At 44.7% G+C, this 21,399-nt stretch overlaps 3 protein-coding genes across 3 annotated transcripts; 1 reads left to right on the top strand and 2 right to left on the bottom strand.

Moving 5' to 3' along the window:
- Nucleotides 1-1,668: 1,668 nt before the first annotated feature.
- On the bottom strand, nt 1,669-3,817 carry si:dkey-6i22.5 (polyamine-modulated factor 1). The gene is made up of 5 exons (XM_056293811.1): nt 3,551-3,817; nt 3,349-3,454; nt 2,929-3,026; nt 2,289-2,484; nt 1,669-1,828 (listed from the first exon to the last, which is right to left on the bottom strand). The coding sequence occupies exons 1-5, from the start codon at nt 3,775-3,777 to the stop codon at nt 1,763-1,765; spliced, it is 693 nt and encodes a 230-aa protein (XP_056149786.1). The 5' UTR covers nt 3,778-3,817; the 3' UTR covers nt 1,669-1,762.
- Nucleotides 3,818-3,945: 128 nt separating this feature from the next.
- tmx2a (thioredoxin-related transmembrane protein 2a) lies at nt 3,946-8,122 on the top strand. Its single transcript, XM_056274862.1, has 8 exons — nt 3,946-4,165; nt 4,299-4,359; nt 4,681-4,794; nt 5,638-5,714; nt 6,046-6,152; nt 7,141-7,206; nt 7,325-7,454; nt 7,545-8,122. The coding sequence occupies exons 1-8, from the start codon at nt 3,977-3,979 to the stop codon at nt 7,722-7,724; spliced, it is 924 nt and encodes a 307-aa protein (XP_056130837.1). The 5' UTR covers nt 3,946-3,976; the 3' UTR covers nt 7,725-8,122.
- An 11-nt stretch (nt 8,123-8,133) lies between these two features.
- Nucleotides 8,134-20,712, bottom strand: zdhhc5b (zinc finger DHHC-type palmitoyltransferase 5b). The gene is made up of 11 exons (XM_056274874.1): nt 20,513-20,712; nt 20,114-20,235; nt 19,640-19,797; nt 18,934-19,106; nt 18,202-18,304; nt 17,907-17,998; nt 17,360-17,492; nt 13,526-13,634; nt 13,203-13,309; nt 11,156-12,108; nt 8,134-10,645 (listed from the first exon to the last, which is right to left on the bottom strand). Exons 1-11 carry the CDS (start codon nt 20,659-20,661, stop codon nt 10,540-10,542), a joined length of 2,205 nt encoding a protein of 734 aa, XP_056130849.1. The 5' UTR covers nt 20,662-20,712; the 3' UTR covers nt 8,134-10,539.
- Nucleotides 20,713-21,399: the final 687 nt, after the last annotated feature.

Below are 21,399 nucleotides of genomic sequence, written 5' to 3'. Positions count from 1 at the left end.
ATCGGTGAAGCTTTAGCCAAAAGAAGGGGACGGGGATGATGGAACGTTATTGACTGTTGTGTATGTCCCTCGACAGCATGGAGGGAATATCACCATGTGTGCAGCCATTAGCCAGCAAGGCATCCTCCATCGCTATGCCAGCCTTGGCCCCAACAATACCGCCCTTCTCATCATATTCCTGGACATTCTACATAGCATCCTCATTTCAGCTGAGCAGAGGGGTTAATCAGAGCAGCCCAGGTATGTTGTCATCTGGGACATGACTTACCACCAGGTTGCTCTGGTCTGCAACTGGTTAATCGACCACCCATATTTTATTGTTCTATACTTCCAATTTAAGTTTTTTTTTTCCCAGCTTGGCAATGGAAAGTGTGTATGACCGCCATCCCCTTGCAGGCATGCCTCTTCTCCAGGCAATGGAGGATGCATGTGGTGAAGTTGATGTGGGGGCTTTCAGCGGCTGGATTCTTCACTCCAGAAGATTCTTTCACCACTGCTAGGCCAGGGAGAACATCGCTTGTGATGTAGGCATTTTGCATTTGTTTTTGTATTTGTTTGGTTTTGAAAAAATGAGCCACTTATTTTCTTTACAGAAAACCGTTGATCTTACTGAATGGGTTTTCTCCATGTTAAGTATTACATAGAAGTTTTCCAAAACACTGCCTTTTTTTTGGGGGGGGGTTGGTAAAGTGTGTAGCATGTGTTTATATGAGTGGATATACATTACTGTACTTTTAAAACTGGCGGCTATAGTGTCTATCCATTATCTGAACCGTTTATCCTGCTCTCAGGGTCGCGGGGATGCTGGAGCCTATTACAGCAGTCATTGGGTGGCAGGCGGGGAGACACCCTGGACAGGCTGCCAGGCCATCACAGGACCAACACACACACACACACACATTCACACCTAGGGACAATTTAGTATGGCCGATTCACCTAACTAGGATGTCTTTACATGGACTGTGGGAGGAAACTGAAGCCCCTGGAGGAAAGCTCAAACCCAGGACCACCTTGCTGTTAGGCGACCGCGCTAACCACTGCGCCGCTGGCTATAGTGTAACACTGAAAATGCAAAAGGCATAAACCTACTGATAGTCATAGTAGGGCAGTACGGTGGCCCAGTGTTTGGCGCTGTCGCCTCACAGTAAGAAGGTCCTGGGTTCAAACCCCAGGGATGTCCAATCTTGGGGGTTATCCCAGGTAGTCCTGAGTGGAATTTGCATGTTCTCCCTGTGTCTGCAGTGGGTTTTCTCTGGGTGCTTCGGTTTTCCCCACCATAAAAAAAAGACATGCCTGTTGGCATTAATACTCCTGTGCCCCTTACCCGAGGCATGGTGAGACGAACTGGAGTTGGTCCCTGGGCGCTGCACAGCGGCTGCCCACTGCTCTTAGCTACACAGATAGGATGGGTTAAATGCAGCGGAAGAATTGCCCCACGGGGATTAATAATGTAGTTAAAAAAAGAGATTCATAGTAGTGTTTTGTGTTGAGCAAATCAGTGTGTTGTTAGCTGAAAAAGCTATTCATATGATGGCATGCGCATTTTGATGCAAAAAAACCCCCCCTGTTGGAATGCAGTGTTTGCTTCTGCTAGAGAGTTGTATTTTTGAGAGAGTCAACGATTCAGAAAACGTGGCAAAACTGTAAATCAATTGTATGTGGTAATATTTCAAGTTTTATTAACATAGACAAATTCCCAATGTACAGTTAAGTTACTTCAAACATCTGCATGTCATAAGGGTCAGGTGTGTCGATTGCATTGTCATACGTCAAACGTATCAACTGGGCAGAGAGACGGGGCCAGCTTTTGGTATTCTCTGACGGATTCCTAAAAGTAAGGAAAAATGAGAATAGAAACAGTCACTCTGGCCTATATTTGCATTTCTATTCCACTAACACAACACATTAAATCTCACATTTGCATATTTAAATCATTAACATACGTTTATATTAAGATTCAAAGCCACCCTGATGAACCAACTCAGATAAGCAACTGAGAAGTTGAAATAAAAAAAACATTTAATTCTGAAATGCAACTGGTGCAAATATAGTGAAATTCAAAATGCAATTCTCAAACAAACGTATGCTGGGAGTTCCTCTGTATTCTATAAAGGAGCTTTTATGTAATAACAAATATCTAGTGTAACTTGTGCTTTGATTCAGATTATTTTAAGCAAGAGCATCCAGTGCTGGCTCTACTTTGGAAGTGAAAATAATAGCAAATAAAGTAAATTTAAAAAATGAAGCAAAAACCTTTTCACCCTCTGTCTTCTAAGTCTTTCTCTCACCTTCCACTCATCTGCAGCTGTTGCAATGCGTAGTTCTGTCTGAGCAATGCACTCTCTGCCAGCCTGCACCCCCTGTGCTAGGGCAGCATTCTCCCTTTGGATCTTCTTCAGCTCCCGTCGCAGGTAGGCCTCCTGCTTTTGGTAATAGGGCATCACAAAACTGCACAGGTCCTCTTCAGGGACCCCAGTAGGACGCCTTGGGGGAAAAGGAGAAATTAACAGGATTAATAATTCACTAGTAAATTTAAGATATTGTAACAAACACAATATACATTTTATGTTAGTGAGTGATGGATGGCTGGATGGATACACTATGCCATTTCTAGGATAATGTAGATGGGCAACCCTACCCACAAAAGAAACTCCACTAGCATATTTTGTCCATGGCTAGCCAATAGCCCATCTTGTTCTTTCTGTGCTTTTTTAGTTAACAGAAATGTATAACCTTTTATAGCCACCTTGTCAAATGCACTGAAAATTAGCTTAGTTTATTTAGCACCCAAGATGAAGACAGACTGGGATGTCCAAGGAGGCATATTGGGGACAATGCTACTACTGGGACACTGGGTATAACCGGTGGATCAGTGTCTCGCTGAGAAAACACAAGGTAGTGCAGGGAGAAGGGATGTTGTTTACAGACCATGCTGGGTCTGTGCTGTTAGCAGCTCTCTCCAGTTTGTCCAAATCATCCAACTTAACCTGCAACTGTCCCTCTTCGATCACCCTGTCGATGTCCGCCTTCAAATTGGACACACACACACACACACACACACACACACACACACACACACACACACACACACACACACCGCACAAATATAAACATGGCGCGTACACAGAACTACGCTGGGTTAGAGACGGTGGGAACGTGGACATGCGGTTCAGTCGCATATAATGTTACACTGCTATAGATTATGGATGTCTTTTGAAAAACGACTAACCAGAGTTCCCCTATAGGCGACATGACGTCACTTTCAAGGTGGAACGGAAAATTCAAATAAGAACCCAAATTCAGCCTCGTCTGCTTTTCCTTTTTTTTTTCTTAATCATCACTGCGCACCTTTACAGTTCTCTGCAGGTCTATGATGAACTGCTTATGGATGCTCTTCATCAGCCCAGGGTCCTTCTTGTATAACGGCTGGAACGCGTTCGTGAATCTGTGAAAACTGGTAAAAGCATGTTCGGTCAAAACTCCTGGTCCGACAAAGCCAGCCATCGTGCACGCGCTTACTTCTGTCTGCTGGCGACACTGTGCGGGTTACCTGGCGTCGTCGATGAATTTCCCCAGGCTCTTCTCCATTACTTTGTTGAATAATTTCAGCCTGCTCCCCACCTGAGCGGCCGCGCCGGGCTGCTTAGACGCGCTTTTAGCGCTGGACAACTGAGACGAGGTTTCTCCTGTAGCCTCGTCAGGCTGGTCGTTCACTTCTTCCGTCGTGCAGGCGTTGTCTGTAGCGCATTTCTTGTTCACTTCGTCCCTTTCCTCCATGTTTCACTACCGTTAGCCCGTTTGTTTACGTTTTGGAAAACCCCGCCAATTCTACGGCGTCCCGTCGAGCCCAAAATACAAAGGCGGGCGCTTCCCCCCTCCTCCTTTTTTCGCGCAGGCGCATTGGCCTTCACGTGTTGCGCTCTTATACGCAGGTCTGCGGCTGTCAGTTATTTTCACACACCGCCGCCAGCGAAAGATGGCCCTGATCACCGGGCTGTTCGCCTTCCTTTACCACCTACCTCAGATTTACAAATGGCTGCTGAAGCCGTATTACGTCGCCTCCTTCCTCATGACCATCGCCTTCCTCGTGGTTCGCAAGGCTCCGGGGATCTGTGAGCACCTGGCGAGCCAGCGGGAGGACGGCAACTCGTGCGACTTTGACTGGGTGAGCATGGGGGTGGGGTGGGGTAGAGTTGCACTGCGGCGGTGCTAAATATGGGAGGCTGAGCGTGTGTGCAGCTGCTTGAATCGTATATTACTAAGTTTTTGTATATGTCTTTTCTTTCTTTTTGCCTCAGAGAGAGGTAGAGATTCTCATGTTTCTCAGCGCGATTGTGATGATGAAGAATAGGAGAGCCAGTAAGTGTGCGCGCACACGCACGCACACACGCACACACACACACCTGGTGGCAACGGTCGTGTCTGAATCCGCCGATGTAATGACGGAGTCACTGTTTTTGTTTACAGCTAAAATAGTCACACCATCACAACCATTTGTCGTCCAGGAGGTGCTTTACTATCAACACGGTTAGCTCTGTTGTCTAAACACTGCGGCAACACAGTTGTTGTTGTTTTAACCCCACGACCTTGTGTTAACTCTATTTTCCTTCCCTTCTCCACCTTCTCCCTGTTTTCTTCCTCTGCCACCCCCCCTTTCTTTTTCACTGCCCCCTTCCTTAGTCACCTTGGAGCAGCATATAGGCAACCTTTTCCTTTTCAGTAAAGTGGCCAATGTCATCCTCTTCTTTCGCCTGGACATCCGGCTTGGAATCCTCTACCTCACCCTGTGCGTCGGTCAGTAGCCATGCTGACTTCACTGACGTCATCACCGTTATCGTCTCGTAGCCATCACCCTGGTCATTAATATTTCACCTGAATCGTTTCAATCCAGTTGTTTGTTGAGGCATAACGAGGATTTCAGGCAGAGAAATTTCATTTCCCTTTGAATCAGAATACTTTCTTCATCCCCGAGGAGAAATTGGGTAACTGAAAACGCATTTCATGCAAAATATCTATCCAACAAAGGGGGGGACTCATGGAAGGATTGGTGCTCACAGGCGGCATAATGCAATCCATTATAAATGTAATCCATTATTATTATTATTATTATTATTTAATTCCCCTTCAGGCTGTAAGAATCAGAATGTGTCCCTTGCTTTGGATTATAACACCCATCTTCTTTTTTTTTGCACATGCTCAGTTTAACTCTCCAAACCAGAATTCAGTTGTTACCGCAAATTGTAAGTATATTGTCATAGAGTCATAAAAAGTTTGACTACTGGGAAATGCGCTTTTTGTACCTTTTTATAACTTCAACGTCAACATCGCTTGGAATTCAAGTTTCTGTGTGCGGATTTATACAAAGTAATCAACTCTTAGAATCGACAACATCTCCAAGTTACGCATGTATTCCTGCATTTTCTTAGCCTGACAAGTTTTGTGGTCAATTTGCAAATGGAAAAAAGAAGTCACAGACGAAAGAGAACGTAGCAGGATTACAGGCTCGTTTCAACCAAGGGAGGCATATGAAGGCCATAGTATTTCACATGGCGATGCTATAAATGATGTGTGAGGAAGAAAGTCACATTTGAGTCATTGTCTCTTAAAAATGCTTGTGCATCTCTGCGTTCTCCACAGCTTTTGTCATGACCTGTAAACCCCCTCTGTACATGGGCCCAGAGTACATCAAGTACTTCAGTGACAAGACCATAGACGTGAGTATTACGACTCAGACCCCACAAAACAATGTCTCATCCAAAGGCAAGAAACCCTGTACAACTGTCCAGGACTAGCTTGATGAATTAGTGCATATTAAGAGAAGCAAATTCATTAAGCCTTTTCAAATGAGACAAGGAGCACAACATAACCAGCTGTATTCACTTTGTTACAATTCAACTATGTGAAATTACAAAAGTAAATTGTCACTTGCTCACGATGGAAATGTTGCATAAAGATTGCACTTTCACAGTGTTTTATTTAGTAACCGGTTGATCCGCACTATAGAAATCTGCGGCGTTCTAACATGATTTGATAACCTTCTATCAGGAGGAGCTGCAGAGGGACAGTCGCATCACCTGGATTGTTGAATTTTACGCCAACTGGTCCTCCGAGTGTCAGTCCTTCGCTCCCGTCTTCGCCGATCTTTCACTCAAGTACGACATTCTCTCCCTCCCTCTTTTGTCTTTTACTCTCGGCATCAGTAAATAGAAGTAACATCTGGTTCGTCAGTGCTGAAAGCAAAGAGTTAGTTAGGATTTTGATTGATAATGTGGGCTTCCAGTGTCCGAGTCCCTGCCAAACACATTTAAGATTAGGCCTTAATGCATTATTGGACAGCTGAAGTAATTCTCCAAAACTATGCAGTGTTGAGTATGAGTGCTTGTTTTTATCGTTTCAAATATTCAATGAATTTTTTTCTCACGGTTCTCCTCTAGATGTGTAAGAGAAAAACTGTGGAGATCAAATTGCTTTAGTATTAAGTGAGCCCAGGATAATAGTGTTATTAAATAAAGTGTCTGATCATGACTGGTGATGGGGTAGATTTGCTACTGAACACATCACTTATATATATGAGAGTAAAGTCATGCTGTGAACCACTAAACTGGAACCAGGAGGAACCAGGAACACTTTTTGTCATTTCACCTCATGTACTTGCGCACATGAAGTGAAACGAAATGCCGTTTCCCCCAGTCTACAGCAGTGCAACATAGAGACAAAAACACATTTAAGAACTACAAGAACACACATTCAAACAAACACATATATCCAAACCAAAAAAAAAAATCACTGTCCAAGGGAACAAACACCAGCCAGGTGGACGGTCAGAACTGCCGGTCTACATGGGCTAGCAGCCAGCCCAGCCTGTTCCGATTACATGTCCTGTCAGACTGCCCTCTGTTTCCTGTTTGGTGCAAGACTTTAAGGAATATATGGAAGTAGGTTCTGAACTGGCCACCTGTTAATAGACCATCTATCTGTCAAAGTCAGGACATAAATTGCCACAAACTAAAATGCGCTCCAGTCATAAGACTATATGATGCATTGTGTTTTTAAAAGCCCCCAATGTAATACACAAGTCTTCTATAATGTAAGTATTGTACATTTCCTTTTGTCTTGTATACTGACCCCATGTGTTTACAGGTACAATTGTGCGAGTCTCCGATTTGGGAAGGTGGATGTAGGACGCTACGAAGAGGTCTCGCAGAGGTCAGCCATTTCTCCCGGCATCCATACAAACCCACCACATTTTCTCCATGAACACCAGATTTTTGATGGGACTCCGTTTACAACGACCTTCTGACTTTCCCACGTTCTGTCTGTACAGATACAGGGTTAGCACTTCCCCTCTGGCTAAGCAGCTGCCCTCTCTGGTGCTTTTCCAAGGAGGACGGGAAATCATGCGACGCCCGATGGTGGACAGCAAGGGCAGAGCCGTGTCCTGGACGTTCAACGAGGTGGGTGTTAATTGGTATGTTGCACACACAACCTATGCACTGAGTGGGTGTGGCGTGCAGCATTCAAAAAAATTCATGTTCTCCTCCCAGGAAAATATCATCCGAGAATTCAACCTCAACGAGCTCTTCCAGAAGTCCAAGAAGTTGAACAAAGGTCGCGGTGACAAAGAAGAAGAGCAAAATCTCTCTCAGCCGGCAGAGGGCAGCAGTGAGCTTCAGCCCGAGACCATCCAACCAGATCAGCCCAAAGAGAGCAAGAAAGACCAGTGAGGTGGACTGAGAAAATTTGGTGAGGGGCAAGAAATTGGTTCGGATTTTTTTCGATATTGTCATGCCTTACACTGTCCCCCAAAACCCTCGGGTTTGGATATTTAATTTGCAACCTGGGAAACGGAGGGAAGGAGAGAGGACGCTAGTTGAGATTCTACATTATGCAGTTATTGTTTTTGTGAGTTCGGCAAGTAACCAGAACAGTTCACCGGCCATTAGTGTGTGTGTGTGTGTGTGTGTGAATCAGTAATTTGAATGCAGCAAAGCAGATCGATGTTCTTCGGTGACTTCTGACAACCTTAAGTCCTTCATTGGGAAATGCCTTTTTGTATTCTAGCGCATCTGTTGTTGCACACGTTGTGCCACAGATTTTACAGTTGCATAATACAGTCTCAGTTTTGCTGTTTGGTGCTTGATGTGTGTTTATTTATCTTGACGTCCAGCTGATGTGAGTGTTACAACACCAAAGTCAGGGGTGGTGAGTAGACATAAATTTTTTTTTTAAATAATGGCTTGACAACTTTTTTTAGATTCACATCACATCCCACCTTTCATTAGTTTGACCTTTTTTCTTTTCTTTTTTTTATTCTGAGAAGACATCTTTAAAAATTCTTCATAAGGCCATTTTGGAAATGTCTCAACATATTCATTACAGATATTTGTTAAATTCATTCCATTCATCACAGCCCAGAGTTGCGGTATTTATTCTGGTACACAACAATACGTAATGTACTCGCATGGTTTCCAATTGTTGGGTGGCCACCATCCTTGACCAGAGCAGAAAGGGGTCTACACAGGCTCTCCCCTCCTCTGTATGACTGCTGCTTGTGCCATTAATGCTTCCGCTTTACTTATCGTAGCCACCCGCACGTGGACCGGGCGGGCATTAGAAAAGTATATTCTCACCAGCAATGCATTCAACACAACGGAATCACATGCACACCAAAGACAGTAGCTGGGGTGGGGGTGGTGGTGGGGGGGGGGTCGCAAACTCTAATAACAGTCACTTGGACTCAATGGTGATACCTATGTGTGCTTCAAGCGTGTACTACTTCAAAAATGAAAGTGCCAACATCCAGCCAGCTTTCAACATTCACAATTTCAGCATTTCTAATTTTTGTTTGAATTTTGATCAAGTGGGGGGGGGGGGGGGGTTGACAACTTCCTGGAAACACCCAACCGTAATGGACAAACATACAAGCAACATACACGCACACATTCCTATGCCTGGTCATTCTGATCGAGACGTTTTGGACAGAAAGTGAACTGTACCATTAAAAGGCCTTAAGAAAATTAAACAGGGCAAAACATGAAACGACAAAAAAAAAAAAGATCCTAACCTGCCCATAGTCATTTCTCAGAAGTGTAAAAACAAATAGAAAAAAAAAATTAAAACGCGCTTGCTTTGCTCTGGTCTCAAGGCAAATACCAGTCAAGACAGTACCCAATTGCAAACCAGTCCCTTCATCTTCCTGAAACAGTTTTCTTAAAACAATTCATAATTTGCGATTAAAAAAAACCAACAAAAAAAACCCCACTTTAGCCACTCAGAATATCCTGCTTCCTTTACTCGAAAAGATGAAAAAAAAATGTAAAAAAAAAATAATAATAATAATTAAGGAATTGCTAAAAAAAAATCCAGTAACTGGTTTGGAATTGTGTCCAGAACTACAAGGTTTTGTTGTCTGAAATAAATAAGCCCCCTCCCCTATTTGGCTGGCCATCCATTAAAGGTATAAGGTTCGTCTAGCATCTTGATTGACAGACAAAACATTGCAGAAAAAAACCCCCCAAAAACAAACACCGAAAAGACAGACACTCATCTTAAAGCTACGAACAGAGAATTTGCATAATGTATCTAGCAGACACGTCACAAGCGTACATTCCACAAAGATGCTTGTGCTGCAATCACGATTCAGAAATTTCTTTGTGGCTTTCCGACACGACTCATTTATCCGCCATTACAGCTGTCCGTTCAGGGATCATCATTCTCTTTGGATGATGGGAATTCCAGAAAGAGCTCGCGATTGGCTGATGCAGCCATCAGTTACGAAACGGGCAGCTGATTTAAACTCGCTTTCATGAGCAGTTATACAGTCCACTTTGCTGCCGTTATCATTAGCCATCCCCAACACCCGACCATTTTCACCCAGTAATTCTGATTTTTTATTTTTACACATTTATATAAAACAATATTTTAAAAAAGATTTATAAAACTAAAATGATACTGTGTTTAAGGGTGCCAACACGTTATTCCCTCCTGTCAAGAGTCGGACTACTGCCTCTTAGTGGATCTAACCTCGGATTAACGGGTTGTGGGGTGCCTTTCAGACCACAGAAGAGGAAGTCAGTGTTTCTAACCGTCATCAGGTCCATATCCACAAGCTCAAAGGCTCAACTTTCTTTAGGGGCTGTACCATGGGAAAAACAGTGCACTGGCGAGAAGCTACGCCTGTTCTATGGTCAATTTCTGTACCCAGCCGTCAGTCTCATGAACCTATGGCTCGCAGAGTGGCTTAGGAGGCCATTTTATAATGTAAAAACACATTGATGATCCCCAGCTCTGTTTCAATCGCGGTTTGTTCATATATGAAAGGCTGGCGAGAGAATAACAGCCATTGGCATTACAAAGATACGAAAGAGTACCAGACAGTCCCATCCAGTCGGTCCACTGCATCAGGAAACAAGGTGAGAGATGAGGTCCTGGGTTAGATTATAGAAACGAATAATATCCAGCCCAACTGAGAGAGAAGTGGAAGTCGTCCAAGTGGAATCATTTTCCTCCGCCCGATAGGCCATGGAGGACTTTCGGCACTTAAACCGATATTTCATAGGTGGTCCCTCCGACGCCAGTCACCTTCTTCACCCCGCCCCCTGGTTTGGACGTGCTGTGGTTGGCCAAGCCCGGGCGAGAGGTGGATCTGATTGGACAGCCGTAAGGGAAGGAGGGGATGGGGGAGTGGGAGAGGCAGGGACAAGACAGGGACAAGGGAGAAAGCAAGTGTGGAGGTGAGTGGTTCTAATTCCAAAAAAAAAAAAGAAGAAAAAAACATTGGGAAAAATTTTCTCGACTTTGTCAGGCATTAGAGTGGTTGGTATCTTGGTGGGTAAGAAAAGAACAGGACAGACTAAAAAAACAGCAGCGTGCTACAGTAGCCAGGCTTTCACAGATTCAAGTACATGCTTGCATGCCTTAAAACACTTAACTAAAGGTCTTGACATGAAACAGTCTCATGAACCAAACATACAAAAACATTTCCAAGTATTAACACACTAAATAAGCAAAGACTGACTGAAAATCATGGAGGAAAAGGAAGACTCACACAGATCAGGGAGGAAGTGGAAGGCTGACATAGACCAGAGAGGAATATAAGGAGGAAGAGGAGGAGGAGTAGCAGGCTGACGGATCTGGCAAACGGATCTCTACTCACTGTGGAGCCTGTGGCCCTCCTCTGGCTCCTCCCCCTCCCGACACAGTACCCCCACCTGTAGGCCGTAGCTTGTGCTGAGGCCCCGCCTCGCCAGTGTAAGACTGGGACTTGCCAAGGGAAGGGCCGCGAGGTGGGGGGGAGACAGGGGGCTCCAATGAGCGAGCCCGAGGGGAGGAGGATGAGGAGGGCGGGGCCTGGGAGGAGGCACGAGGGGGTCGGCGCGAGGAGTCCTGGTTGTGATGGAGCAGTTGCAGGTTCTCAGGAGGGCCAGAGGAGGGAGGGAGTGGGCTCACGGCACGCAGGTAGGCCCTGTGGGGGGAGGAGAAAGAGGCGGAGCCCTGGAACAGCTGCCCCTCCCTCTGCTGGGCTATCTGAGCGGAGAGGAAGGGCGACGTGTAGCCCTGCAGTGGGGCACCGACTGAGGATGCCTCAGGCTGGTTTGCAACATTTACCCCTGATGCCTGGGGAAACGGGGCGCGTGGCTTTTGCGGCGACAGCTCGTGGGCAGCCGACTCAAACTCAGGGCTCTCGGATGGCGTCAGCAGGCTGTCATAGGACAGGCTTCCATTCCGAGGCGTCTGATTGGCCAGGCTCTTGTAGCTGGTGTCTGTGGTGCCCTCTGATTGGAGTGTGGCCAGCACGTTGTGTGCTGTGTGCGCTGAGCGCAGGCTTGAGGAGCGGGAGCCACCAGTGGACAGGACCAAGGAGGATGGGTAGGAGGTGTAGGAGCGCCCAGCCAGGGAGTAACCCGACATGCCCCCTGAGACCACTCCAGCCGGCCCACCAGGGCCTCCGGGACCCTCGCCCCTCTCCCCTCCTCCTCTGCGTGCCCCTACACCTCCTCCCACCACTGTGGCCCCATCCAGGCTGCTGGGCTCCGAGCGATAGCTGAGCTGGTGGCTAGACTGGAGGATGGAAGGGGACGGAGAGTCAAGGCTCTCCCCACGGATCATCTGAAGAGAAAAGAGGAGAAAGGCAGAGGACAGATAGATAAAAAAGTAGAAGGAGGTAGAGGGCAGAGACACAAAAGAAAGAGGAATGAGTGATGAAGACAAAGGCAGGAAGGGAAACAGGAGAGGGAGAGAGAGAGAGAATGAAATTGCCATGTTATCCCAGGATAAGATAACACAGCAGGTCAGATTCTTGAAACAAGAGGGAAAAAATACAACAACCAACAGATGGGTTGTCTATAAATTCTAACAGAGAGAGGGGGGGGGGTGAAGGTGGATGCTGGACTGGTGTTCTACTCCATCATCACACTACTGGATCGGAGACAAACCAACTGGCTTGCACAAGCACTACCACTGAATACCATGGACTGTGTACAAACACATACACGAAGATGGAGATGTAAACTAAACATTCCAGTCAATGCAGTCCCAGGGGGAACGAAAGGTCCACACACACACACACACACACACACACACACACACACACACACATACACACGCACACTCAACTGGACAAACACACAGATAACACTGGCTGAGACTTACTGATCGACCGATGGCCACTGAATGATCAATTCAAAGTTTAAAAGCAAAAACAACAACAAAAATATGTATTAACCACAAAGAAAACCAGAAAGTTGGGGGCAGAACTGCAGCCAAATCATCTGTGGATTTATAATTATGCTTGATTTCAGGGTCTCCACCACTGACGAGGAAACTATGCTGAGATCCTTTCACTATACATATCACAGTAAGCTATGCTGCACTGAATAGACTATCTTTTTTACACAACAGACCGATCCATGTTTACCACCACCCTATCACTGCAAAACATTGTTAACGTGTTATATGCAATCCATAGAGAGTGTAACTTTTATGAATGTTATTCAAATATTCCCAAGCTTGGCATGCCACTTCAACTCTGTTGGCAGGTCAGGCTACCTAACATACAAAGGGGTGTGGTGTACTTAGGTTATCCAGGCTAACAATGATAACTCTTAGGATGAGAAATGTATGTTTACACACCTTCTATGTAGGCTTACTGCCTTTGCATGCTGTGTGTGAGTATGTATTTGTTTGTACGTAGGTAAGTTTACCTTGTTGGGGTGAGTGAGTGCGGAGTGGTTTCTCCCCGGGCTGCTGTAGGCTGGCCGGTACTTGTACATTGAAGGAGTAGGAGGCGCGTCGGTCAACAAGCTGCTCTCTGATTTAATGAAACAAAATAGAAAGCAACATTTGAAGAGTTTGGTATAAGTGAGAGAGTGAGACAGCGAGAGCGAGAGAGAACAGAGTGGTGACATGACAGGATATTTGAAGTATCTAGGTTGCTTTGTCTGTTTTATAATATCCGACACCGAGGTCTTGACATGTGAAATGATACAACTGGAAGTATCTGGGTTGCCGTTCACTTGCGTCTCACCCTCAGTGTCAGTGCGGGGCAGACCAGGGTAGCGGAGCTCCGGCTTAGGAGGCGGGGGAGGCTCCGCGTCTGCTGACTGGCTCTCCATCTGGTCCAGACTGCTCTTGGACTGGTAGAGCGAAAAAAAAAACCACACAAACAGGCGACAAACAAACACAATCAGTTGCTGCCATCACATTTTAATTCCACGTGTTCTTCAATATTCCCCTTACTATTGCCTTGGTGGGGCAGTGTAATCTACCACCCCACCGGGGGGGGGTGGGATCCTGCTTGGATCAGACTCAAAATGATGATGATGATGATGATAACAACTGAGTAGTTGCAAGGCAACTGAAGAGGATAGTGTAAAAGTTTGCTGGACTTAGCTAAAAAATCTTTAGCAAGCAGATCATAGGTTTCCTTTCATCTTTCCTTTCTCCCTGTTAAAGGTTTTTTTAGGGTGTTGTTCCTTATCCGATGAGAGGGTCTAAGGACAGGATGTTGTGTTGCTGTTAAGCCCACTGAGGCAAATTTGTAATTTGTGATATTGGACTATACAAATAAAATTGAATTGAATTGAAATTGAATTGAATTAATGACATCATCAGCGCTGCAATTTTTTTGTAACGTTCTTTTGAATAACTTCACCATCTTGCATAATAAGAAGCAGGTACATGTAGTTTATTTTGCAATTTTGAGGGGTGTGTTGTCAGATATGTGGACAGCATAAACAGATGCACCGATCGATCGATCGGTCGGGTGACCGGAATCGGCCGATTTTCCGCTTGATCGGCTATGACTGCTGACTGGCCAGTCAGTCTCAGATATATCCATTTCTGTGCTGGTCAAATTTACAATGCATGTACCGCACAATGGTTCATGTCGCGCATACAGTGGCACAGACGGTACCATCACAGCCACACACGCACGTACTGACACAGCATAAAACATCATACTGTGCAACTCCCTACATGTGCTAACATACATGCTGCCTCTCTCTCGCTTACTCTCTCCTTCTTAGTACTTAGTGCATGTGTGTGTGTGTGTGGCTGTGATGTTACGGTCTGTGCCGCCGATGACGTGTCGGCATGGAAAACGTCAGTGAAGAAGACACAAAGCTCAAAATTTGTAATGCCTGTAAGGCCAAAATAACCCGTGGAGAAACAACCACGAAAACATTCGGAGCAACGAACTTAATCAGACCTGTCACCCCACTGAACACGGCCAATCTGAAGAAGCAGCAAAGGCAAAGCAGCTAAGACTAAAGCTAGCGAGAGCGTAGACCCAGCTGCAAGACAGCACTCTCTGCTACCTTTCACTGGTGTCAGCAGTAATGTGAAGAAATGACATTGGGTTTGTTGTTCTATAGATCTGGTGCATCTGTTTTCTTGTGGGAATGTAGATAAAGTAGGATATGCTGCTCTTCCTTTTCAGTTGGATTTTATTTGTACAATGTCCAGTAACCTTGAGCACTTTTTTGAGAGTGCGAAAGGTCCTGTAACCCGGTGCAGTTTTGGAGAAAATGTAAAAAAGTTATTTAATAGTCAATATTTTATTATGAACATAGAATTTAAAGAAAAAAGTTTCCATGAATGAAAAGTTACAAAAATTTTGTGTATGCTGTCAATTATAGTTCTTAGAAGAAAAAAAAATCGGAATTGGCCAGAATTGGCAGATCAGACAAAAAAAAAAAAAGGGAATTTGGAATCGGCCAAGAAAACTGCAATCGGTGCTTCTCTTGTTACAAAAGGGTACAAACTCTCATGTTTGCCGGTCCTACCGAAAGGACAAAATACACACATGACATAAAAAACAAGTTTAGTGATGCCAGTTGCTCCATGTGTCGATGAAGCAGTGACGTCTCTGGCACGGACAGCCCGGTGGGGCACAATAAACTCTGTATGGGGGGGCATCTGACTCGTCAGTGAAACTACACACAAACCCACTTGCTCAATGAATCCAAACACAAGCGCACCTCATCAATTAATGGAATCACAAATGCACACGTCAATGCAACGTTGTGCAGGAGCTGGTGGAAAATGGAGACTGGGATATGAGTGACATCATCAATAACGACGTTTAACCTCACACAACTGGTATGTCACCTTGTTATACCACATCACATTACAAATCCAAAGCAACATTTCAGAGCAGGGAAACCCAACGCTTTCGAGGCCTTAGCCTACAGCCAAAATAACACACCTTGTAATAACGCAAAACAGACTCACCAGTGACGTTCACTGCTTGAAAAGAAAAGATGCACGATGAGCTTTCATCTGGGCAAACTTGTCAATAACTTTTCTGTCCAAGTCCACCGATCCATGAATGAATTCATTTCCAACTGATAGCATAGCAAGTGCATTTAACCTCTGTTGCCCCCCTGTTGTGTTGCATGTAGCTTCACAGCAACGCCAATACCGTAAACAACGTTTACTGAACATCTTGATGCATGTCATTCCATTATGTTTTTATTGGCTGCTCTCAGCATGGGGCCAACATGATGGTGCCCCGCAGCCCATTACTGAAAGCACGTTGAACATGCGCACAGTGTTCTCAGCTGCTCGCTTGGTTAAACGAGCGCTGACGGGCCGGCCCCACACTCACCAAAAGAAGACTGCTAGGAGAAGTACCGATCTTTACACAACAGGTACAGGAAGATATTTGGAATGTATCAGACAGCGCTACTGTTGCCATACGTAATGAACACAACAACAATGTTAGTTATGAAGAAAAAAATAGATTACTTTTTACACTGACTTACTGACCATGTTATGCATCTGGTGGGGCCAAGCCCCACCGGCTCCTAATCTAGAGACACAATTGCAATGAAATCTTGTTTGGGGACAGACAAGAGTTGACAGAAGCTTTGTGAAGCTGGAAAATTTCTGGTGTAGGCTAAATAAGTTAATGCATACGTTTAGGACTACTACTACTACTACTACTACTACTACTACTACTTTTGGCTGTTTAGGAATATGTAAATAATTAATGATGTGACGAGAAATGTTATTTCTCAAACTGTATTGTGCAAGACCCTTTCATTTCAGCTTAAATGTGCGATTTTAATGCAAAAACCACCTCCCTTCATGTTCAAAATGTGTTTAGAAATATATAAATAATAAAAATAATGAAATAGAATAAAAATATTTCTAAAATTGTATTTGGGTGAGAATAATTTTATTTCAGCGTAAATGTACCATTTGATGCAAACAACCACCTTACTGCATGTCCCTGTGACAGTACCTGAAATTTTGGGGACCCAAAAACTTCATCTGGAAAAAAATCTAGGGGAGATACTTTTTTTGGTAAATTTGCATGGTCTATGTCTTGTCTGTGAATGTTCTCATTCATCCAGGTCATGGTTATCCAAAGGAGTTGAATCAAATGCAACTGGACTTGGTATATATCCGTGAAGACGTTTCGCCTCTCATCCAAGAGGCTTCCTCAGTTTGTGCCTTTCTGACTAGACCAAGCTAGTCTGACTGGCTGGTGATGAGACTCAGAATTTATCCTCTAGGAGTCGTGGTCAGAGCTATTGATATGCGTGGCTCTTTGTGATCCGATGTTTACCAACACCCGTCGCTAACAGAGCCATAGATATGAGTCTATGTCTTCAGTAAGTTTGTTGACTGCAGGACCAACAGAACGCATCGGCTTCAATAAGTACATGAGTATAAAAAGATTTTCCTTAAGTCCCTGTAAAGCTTAGTTTTTGATTATATGAGGTTTTAATCCCGGGATGTCCCGAGGCTTCTTTTTCCCCAAAACAAAAATACAAAGGGATTTTAACTCCTTGTGCTGTATCCTAGAATTCCCTAGCTATGCTTCGTGTTTGGTGTGACTGTGTATCAGTACCCGAGTGCTGTGTCGGTCATTCTGGATGCCATTGTCCAGGACCTTGGCTTCTAGCTGTGCCTCCGTGAGGGGCGGCCTCAAAAATGGGGGCTGTACTTCAACAGTCTGTGGGCCCCGCCAGCGACCCAAATACCTAGGGGAGGGACATAAGCACAGATTTAAATAAAAAAAAAACGAAACATATGACAGATGCAAATATTTCACAGCCCTATGTTTTCTACTGAAAAAAACATTACCAGCATAAGACCCTAACTACACACCCACTGCTTTGTACGCACACATACACACACACACACACACACACACACACACACACACACACGCTTAGCTGGTTAATTTCACCTAACATTAGAAATCACTCCCACCAGAGCCTTGTTTAGGTCAGCAGAGAATTAAGCACAGTAAAATCAGGACAGTGGAAAAACAGGAGTAGAGAAAGATCAACAGAAAGCGAGAGGCAGTGGAAACAGTTGTGGAGATAGCTTTGGGAAAAGCATGAATGGGGGAAAAGATTAGCACAGAAAAGAGGGTTAAAGGTTGGGCTGACCTGGGGGCCTGGGAGCTACAGAGCACATGCGAGATGTTCCTCAGGCAGCCGTTGGTAAAAGGGTTAACGCCTCCCCGAAATTTGCCTGTAACCTAATTGGGAGGAGGAGGAGAGAGAGAGAAGGGGACAAGAGACATTGTGAACACAGGTAATTCTCTACGGCGAGTCCTCTTCTTCTCAGCCACACATATCTCTCCAGAGCTAACTCACAATCAGAAGAATCATCAAAAAAATGTCCGACAAGCATTATGACCGTATTGGAACGATAAATTCAATTGAGACAGCTGCTCCACACCTGTTCATTTGTAGTCCTACCGCGTGCCACCAGCACTATGTGGAACCCAGTCAGGCCAGCTACTGGGACGAAGAACAGACCAGCCACACACATTACAGCCATACTGGGAGGAAAGGGTCAAGGAGATGAGGATGCAGAGTACAGTAAAGTAGCGTTTACTGTGGCAAGTCGAAACAAAGCAGGACTTAAGTAGACAAATTGGACAACCAGTTTTAAAATTAACAATACTAAATAGCAACTTAGCTGGTATACTGAAAGTACCATTATTGTCGAATGTTCACCTCGCCCCCTTAAGTTAAAATGTTCAGCTTACTTTGTTTTGTCTTCCATCTGCTGCCCAAAAGAGAAACAGTACTTATTTATGTGACAATTAAATTAATGTGATGGCCATTTCAGCTACACCAAGGAAGATTATTATTATTAATTGTATTAGTAGTAGTGCTTTATTAATCCCAAAAAAGGAAACTGCCTGATTCTTCACTGGCATGACATCAAGAACTGTAGCGTCCCCCACCCCCCCACCTGACCTCAACCAGTCATGTCCTGTGCGTTACAATGAGGCAAAAAATGACTGAATGATTAAATCACATGTTGAGAAACAGGGGGAGCAAAATTTACATTCTGTCTCTAAGCCCTGTACTTTACGAATCTACATGGCATGGATTACACATGCAATCGCTCGGGCCAATCTTCTGATTACTATAATGTGTCCCCCGCCCTCAGGAAGGATACGTAACAGCAGCATGCGGCGTGTCCAGCTGCTGGCGGTGGTGCAGCACATAGACCAGGCCAAAGCCAAACACATTTATGATGTGAGTGGTGAGCGACAATAGGAAGAGGAAGAAGTATCGATAGTTCCTCCGGCCGATGCAGTTGTTCACCCAGGGGCAGTGGTGGTCAAAGTCCTGATGGGGCAGAAAGTGAAAGGGTGCAATTAAAATAAGATGGAAAACAGGGAAAACGCTGATCATATGGGAAGATATAAAGTCAAAATTTGTTTGGTTTTTTTTTTTCTAAACTAGATAGGACAGTGAGTAGGGTCAGGGAGGCTGCGTGGGGAGAGAGGTTGAGACATGCATCACAGGTCCTGAAGCTTGACTGAAACCCAAGACATGTGGTTTAGCCTGGACCTATATTGTTGCAAGTGGTTAAGCCACCAGAACAGGGTTGTTTTTTCCTCACCATGTAAATGTAAACACTAGGCAAAATTTTAAAATCACAATTTCTGATTTTTTTCTACTGGAATTAGTAAAACTATATCTGTGAGTTTGGTATTGGTGATTTAACACCAGTTCCTCCAATCAGATGAAACCATGTATGCAAAGCCAGCTCTGCTGCACGGAAACTTTGATAAAGGAATTTTTAATTTGCTAAGTAAAATGCGAGATGGACAGTTACGTAAAAACTCGTCATGGTGTACGCATGTGTGCGTTCATACCTCTACACAGTTGTCGCAGACAGAGCAGTGCGAGCAGCGTGGCGGGCGGTAGAAGCGGCAGGTGGAGCACCATTTCATGCGCACCTGGATGCCTTTGATTTCCACCGTCTTGTAGAGTGGAGCGCGGAAATCATCCTCTTTATCCTCATCCTCCTCCGCTATAAGACACGAGAGCACATACACACAAAAATGAGTGACACTGAAAACACCAAAACAACATGCTGCAGTTACAATGCTGAGTTCACCTTGTCAGTTTAATCTAGCTGTTGATGAATTTACTCTGTATCAATATTAGCCACCCCAAGTTTTGTTTCCCAATGATATTTCAGGGTTTTCAGCGTCGTGTGGTATAGCTATAATTGGGAAATCCACTCCCCAGAGAATTATTAACTGTCCTGTCTGGTTTTCCTCTGCTGCTCTTATCACAACCCAGTGCACACATATCCTTTTCAGAACTGCCCTGTGGGCGCATACCTCTGGGGAAGACTCCAGGGTCCATAAAAGTAGCCATGCAGAAGTTGGCGAGGGTGAAGAGGAAGACCACAGCGTTATAAATGGGAATGACAGAGGAAAAGTACTCCGACAACCATGGGCACCTGGGGCGGAAACATTGGGAGAGAGGATAGAAAACAAAATGACTGCAGATTCATCACGTTCTTCCAAATCAGCAGAAACAGACAGGTCTCCCCTTGTGTGCGCAAGCAAAAAAACAACGGGGCACCAGAGCAGATAAAAACCAGGCGTAATATTTCCATATCCCTTAACAAACAGTGTTGGGTAAATACTTGATTAGTTATACCAACAGTGACAAAACTGTGTACATATGCATTTGAAACTATGTTTGCACAGAGAGAAAGAGGATGAGAGACTTACGTGAAGCAGAAGAAGAGTGTGGTGGAGCCGACAAGGAAAGTGGTGGCTGCAGACACCGGGACATAACGACTGGGCCGAAATGGATGGGGAGGAGTGGAAGCCGGGCCACCTACTCCTCCCCCGACCCCCCCACTACTGAAGCCCGGCATTTGGAACAGAGAAAGAGGGGAAAAACAAGGGAGACCAAACGGAGGGCTAGATATCTACTGTAATTGGTGCTGTGCAGGTCAAAATGGGAGGAGGAGCCATGGCTACAGAGTGAGAAAGTAGACAAACACTGGTGGTATTATGCAAAGCAGCACCAGACAGTGAAATTTTCAGCCAAGGCTTGCCACGCTGCCAAGTACACAGCCACTAAATGTCTCCACACCAATTTAGAAAAAAAAAACCACTCAAAAACTAAATGGATTCTTTATAATGCAATCTACAGTTCTGCTTGTATGTGTATGTTTTGTTCTAAATACGTTTGTGTAAATAATTTGAATATATGCACAGAAAAGTGAAACCGTACGAGAGCAATGTGATACAAAAATATGTGCAGGCTCTTCATAAATATTCGTGTATGGCTTTTATGCAACTGTATTTGGTGCAATTATATAAATAAATCTAATTCAAGCTGCTCCCTGGCACTAGTGCAACTAAAATACTTGTGCATTGGCACAGGTTAACAAAGCTCTCTCTCTCTCTCTCTCTCACACACACACACACGCACAAACACACACACACAAACTGCTACCAGAGCAATTCTTCCTACTTCTCAAACTCTTTACTTGCATTAATGCTGTTCATCACCCGCCACTGTGCTTGAAGCTCTGATTATTTCTCTCAAAAATAAAACTATTAGAGAAAAGAAAAGGTCAGAAAATGGAAGAGGTAGTGGATGGATG

The sequence above is a fragment of the Lampris incognitus genome, chromosome 1 (assembly GCF_029633865.1).
Source record: "Lampris incognitus isolate fLamInc1 chromosome 1, fLamInc1.hap2, whole genome shotgun sequence".
Classification (NCBI taxonomy): Eukaryota; Metazoa; Chordata; class Actinopteri; order Lampriformes; family Lampridae; genus Lampris; species Lampris incognitus.
The sequence above is the reverse complement of the archived record's forward strand: the minus strand, read 5'-3'. Positions and strand labels throughout refer to the sequence as shown.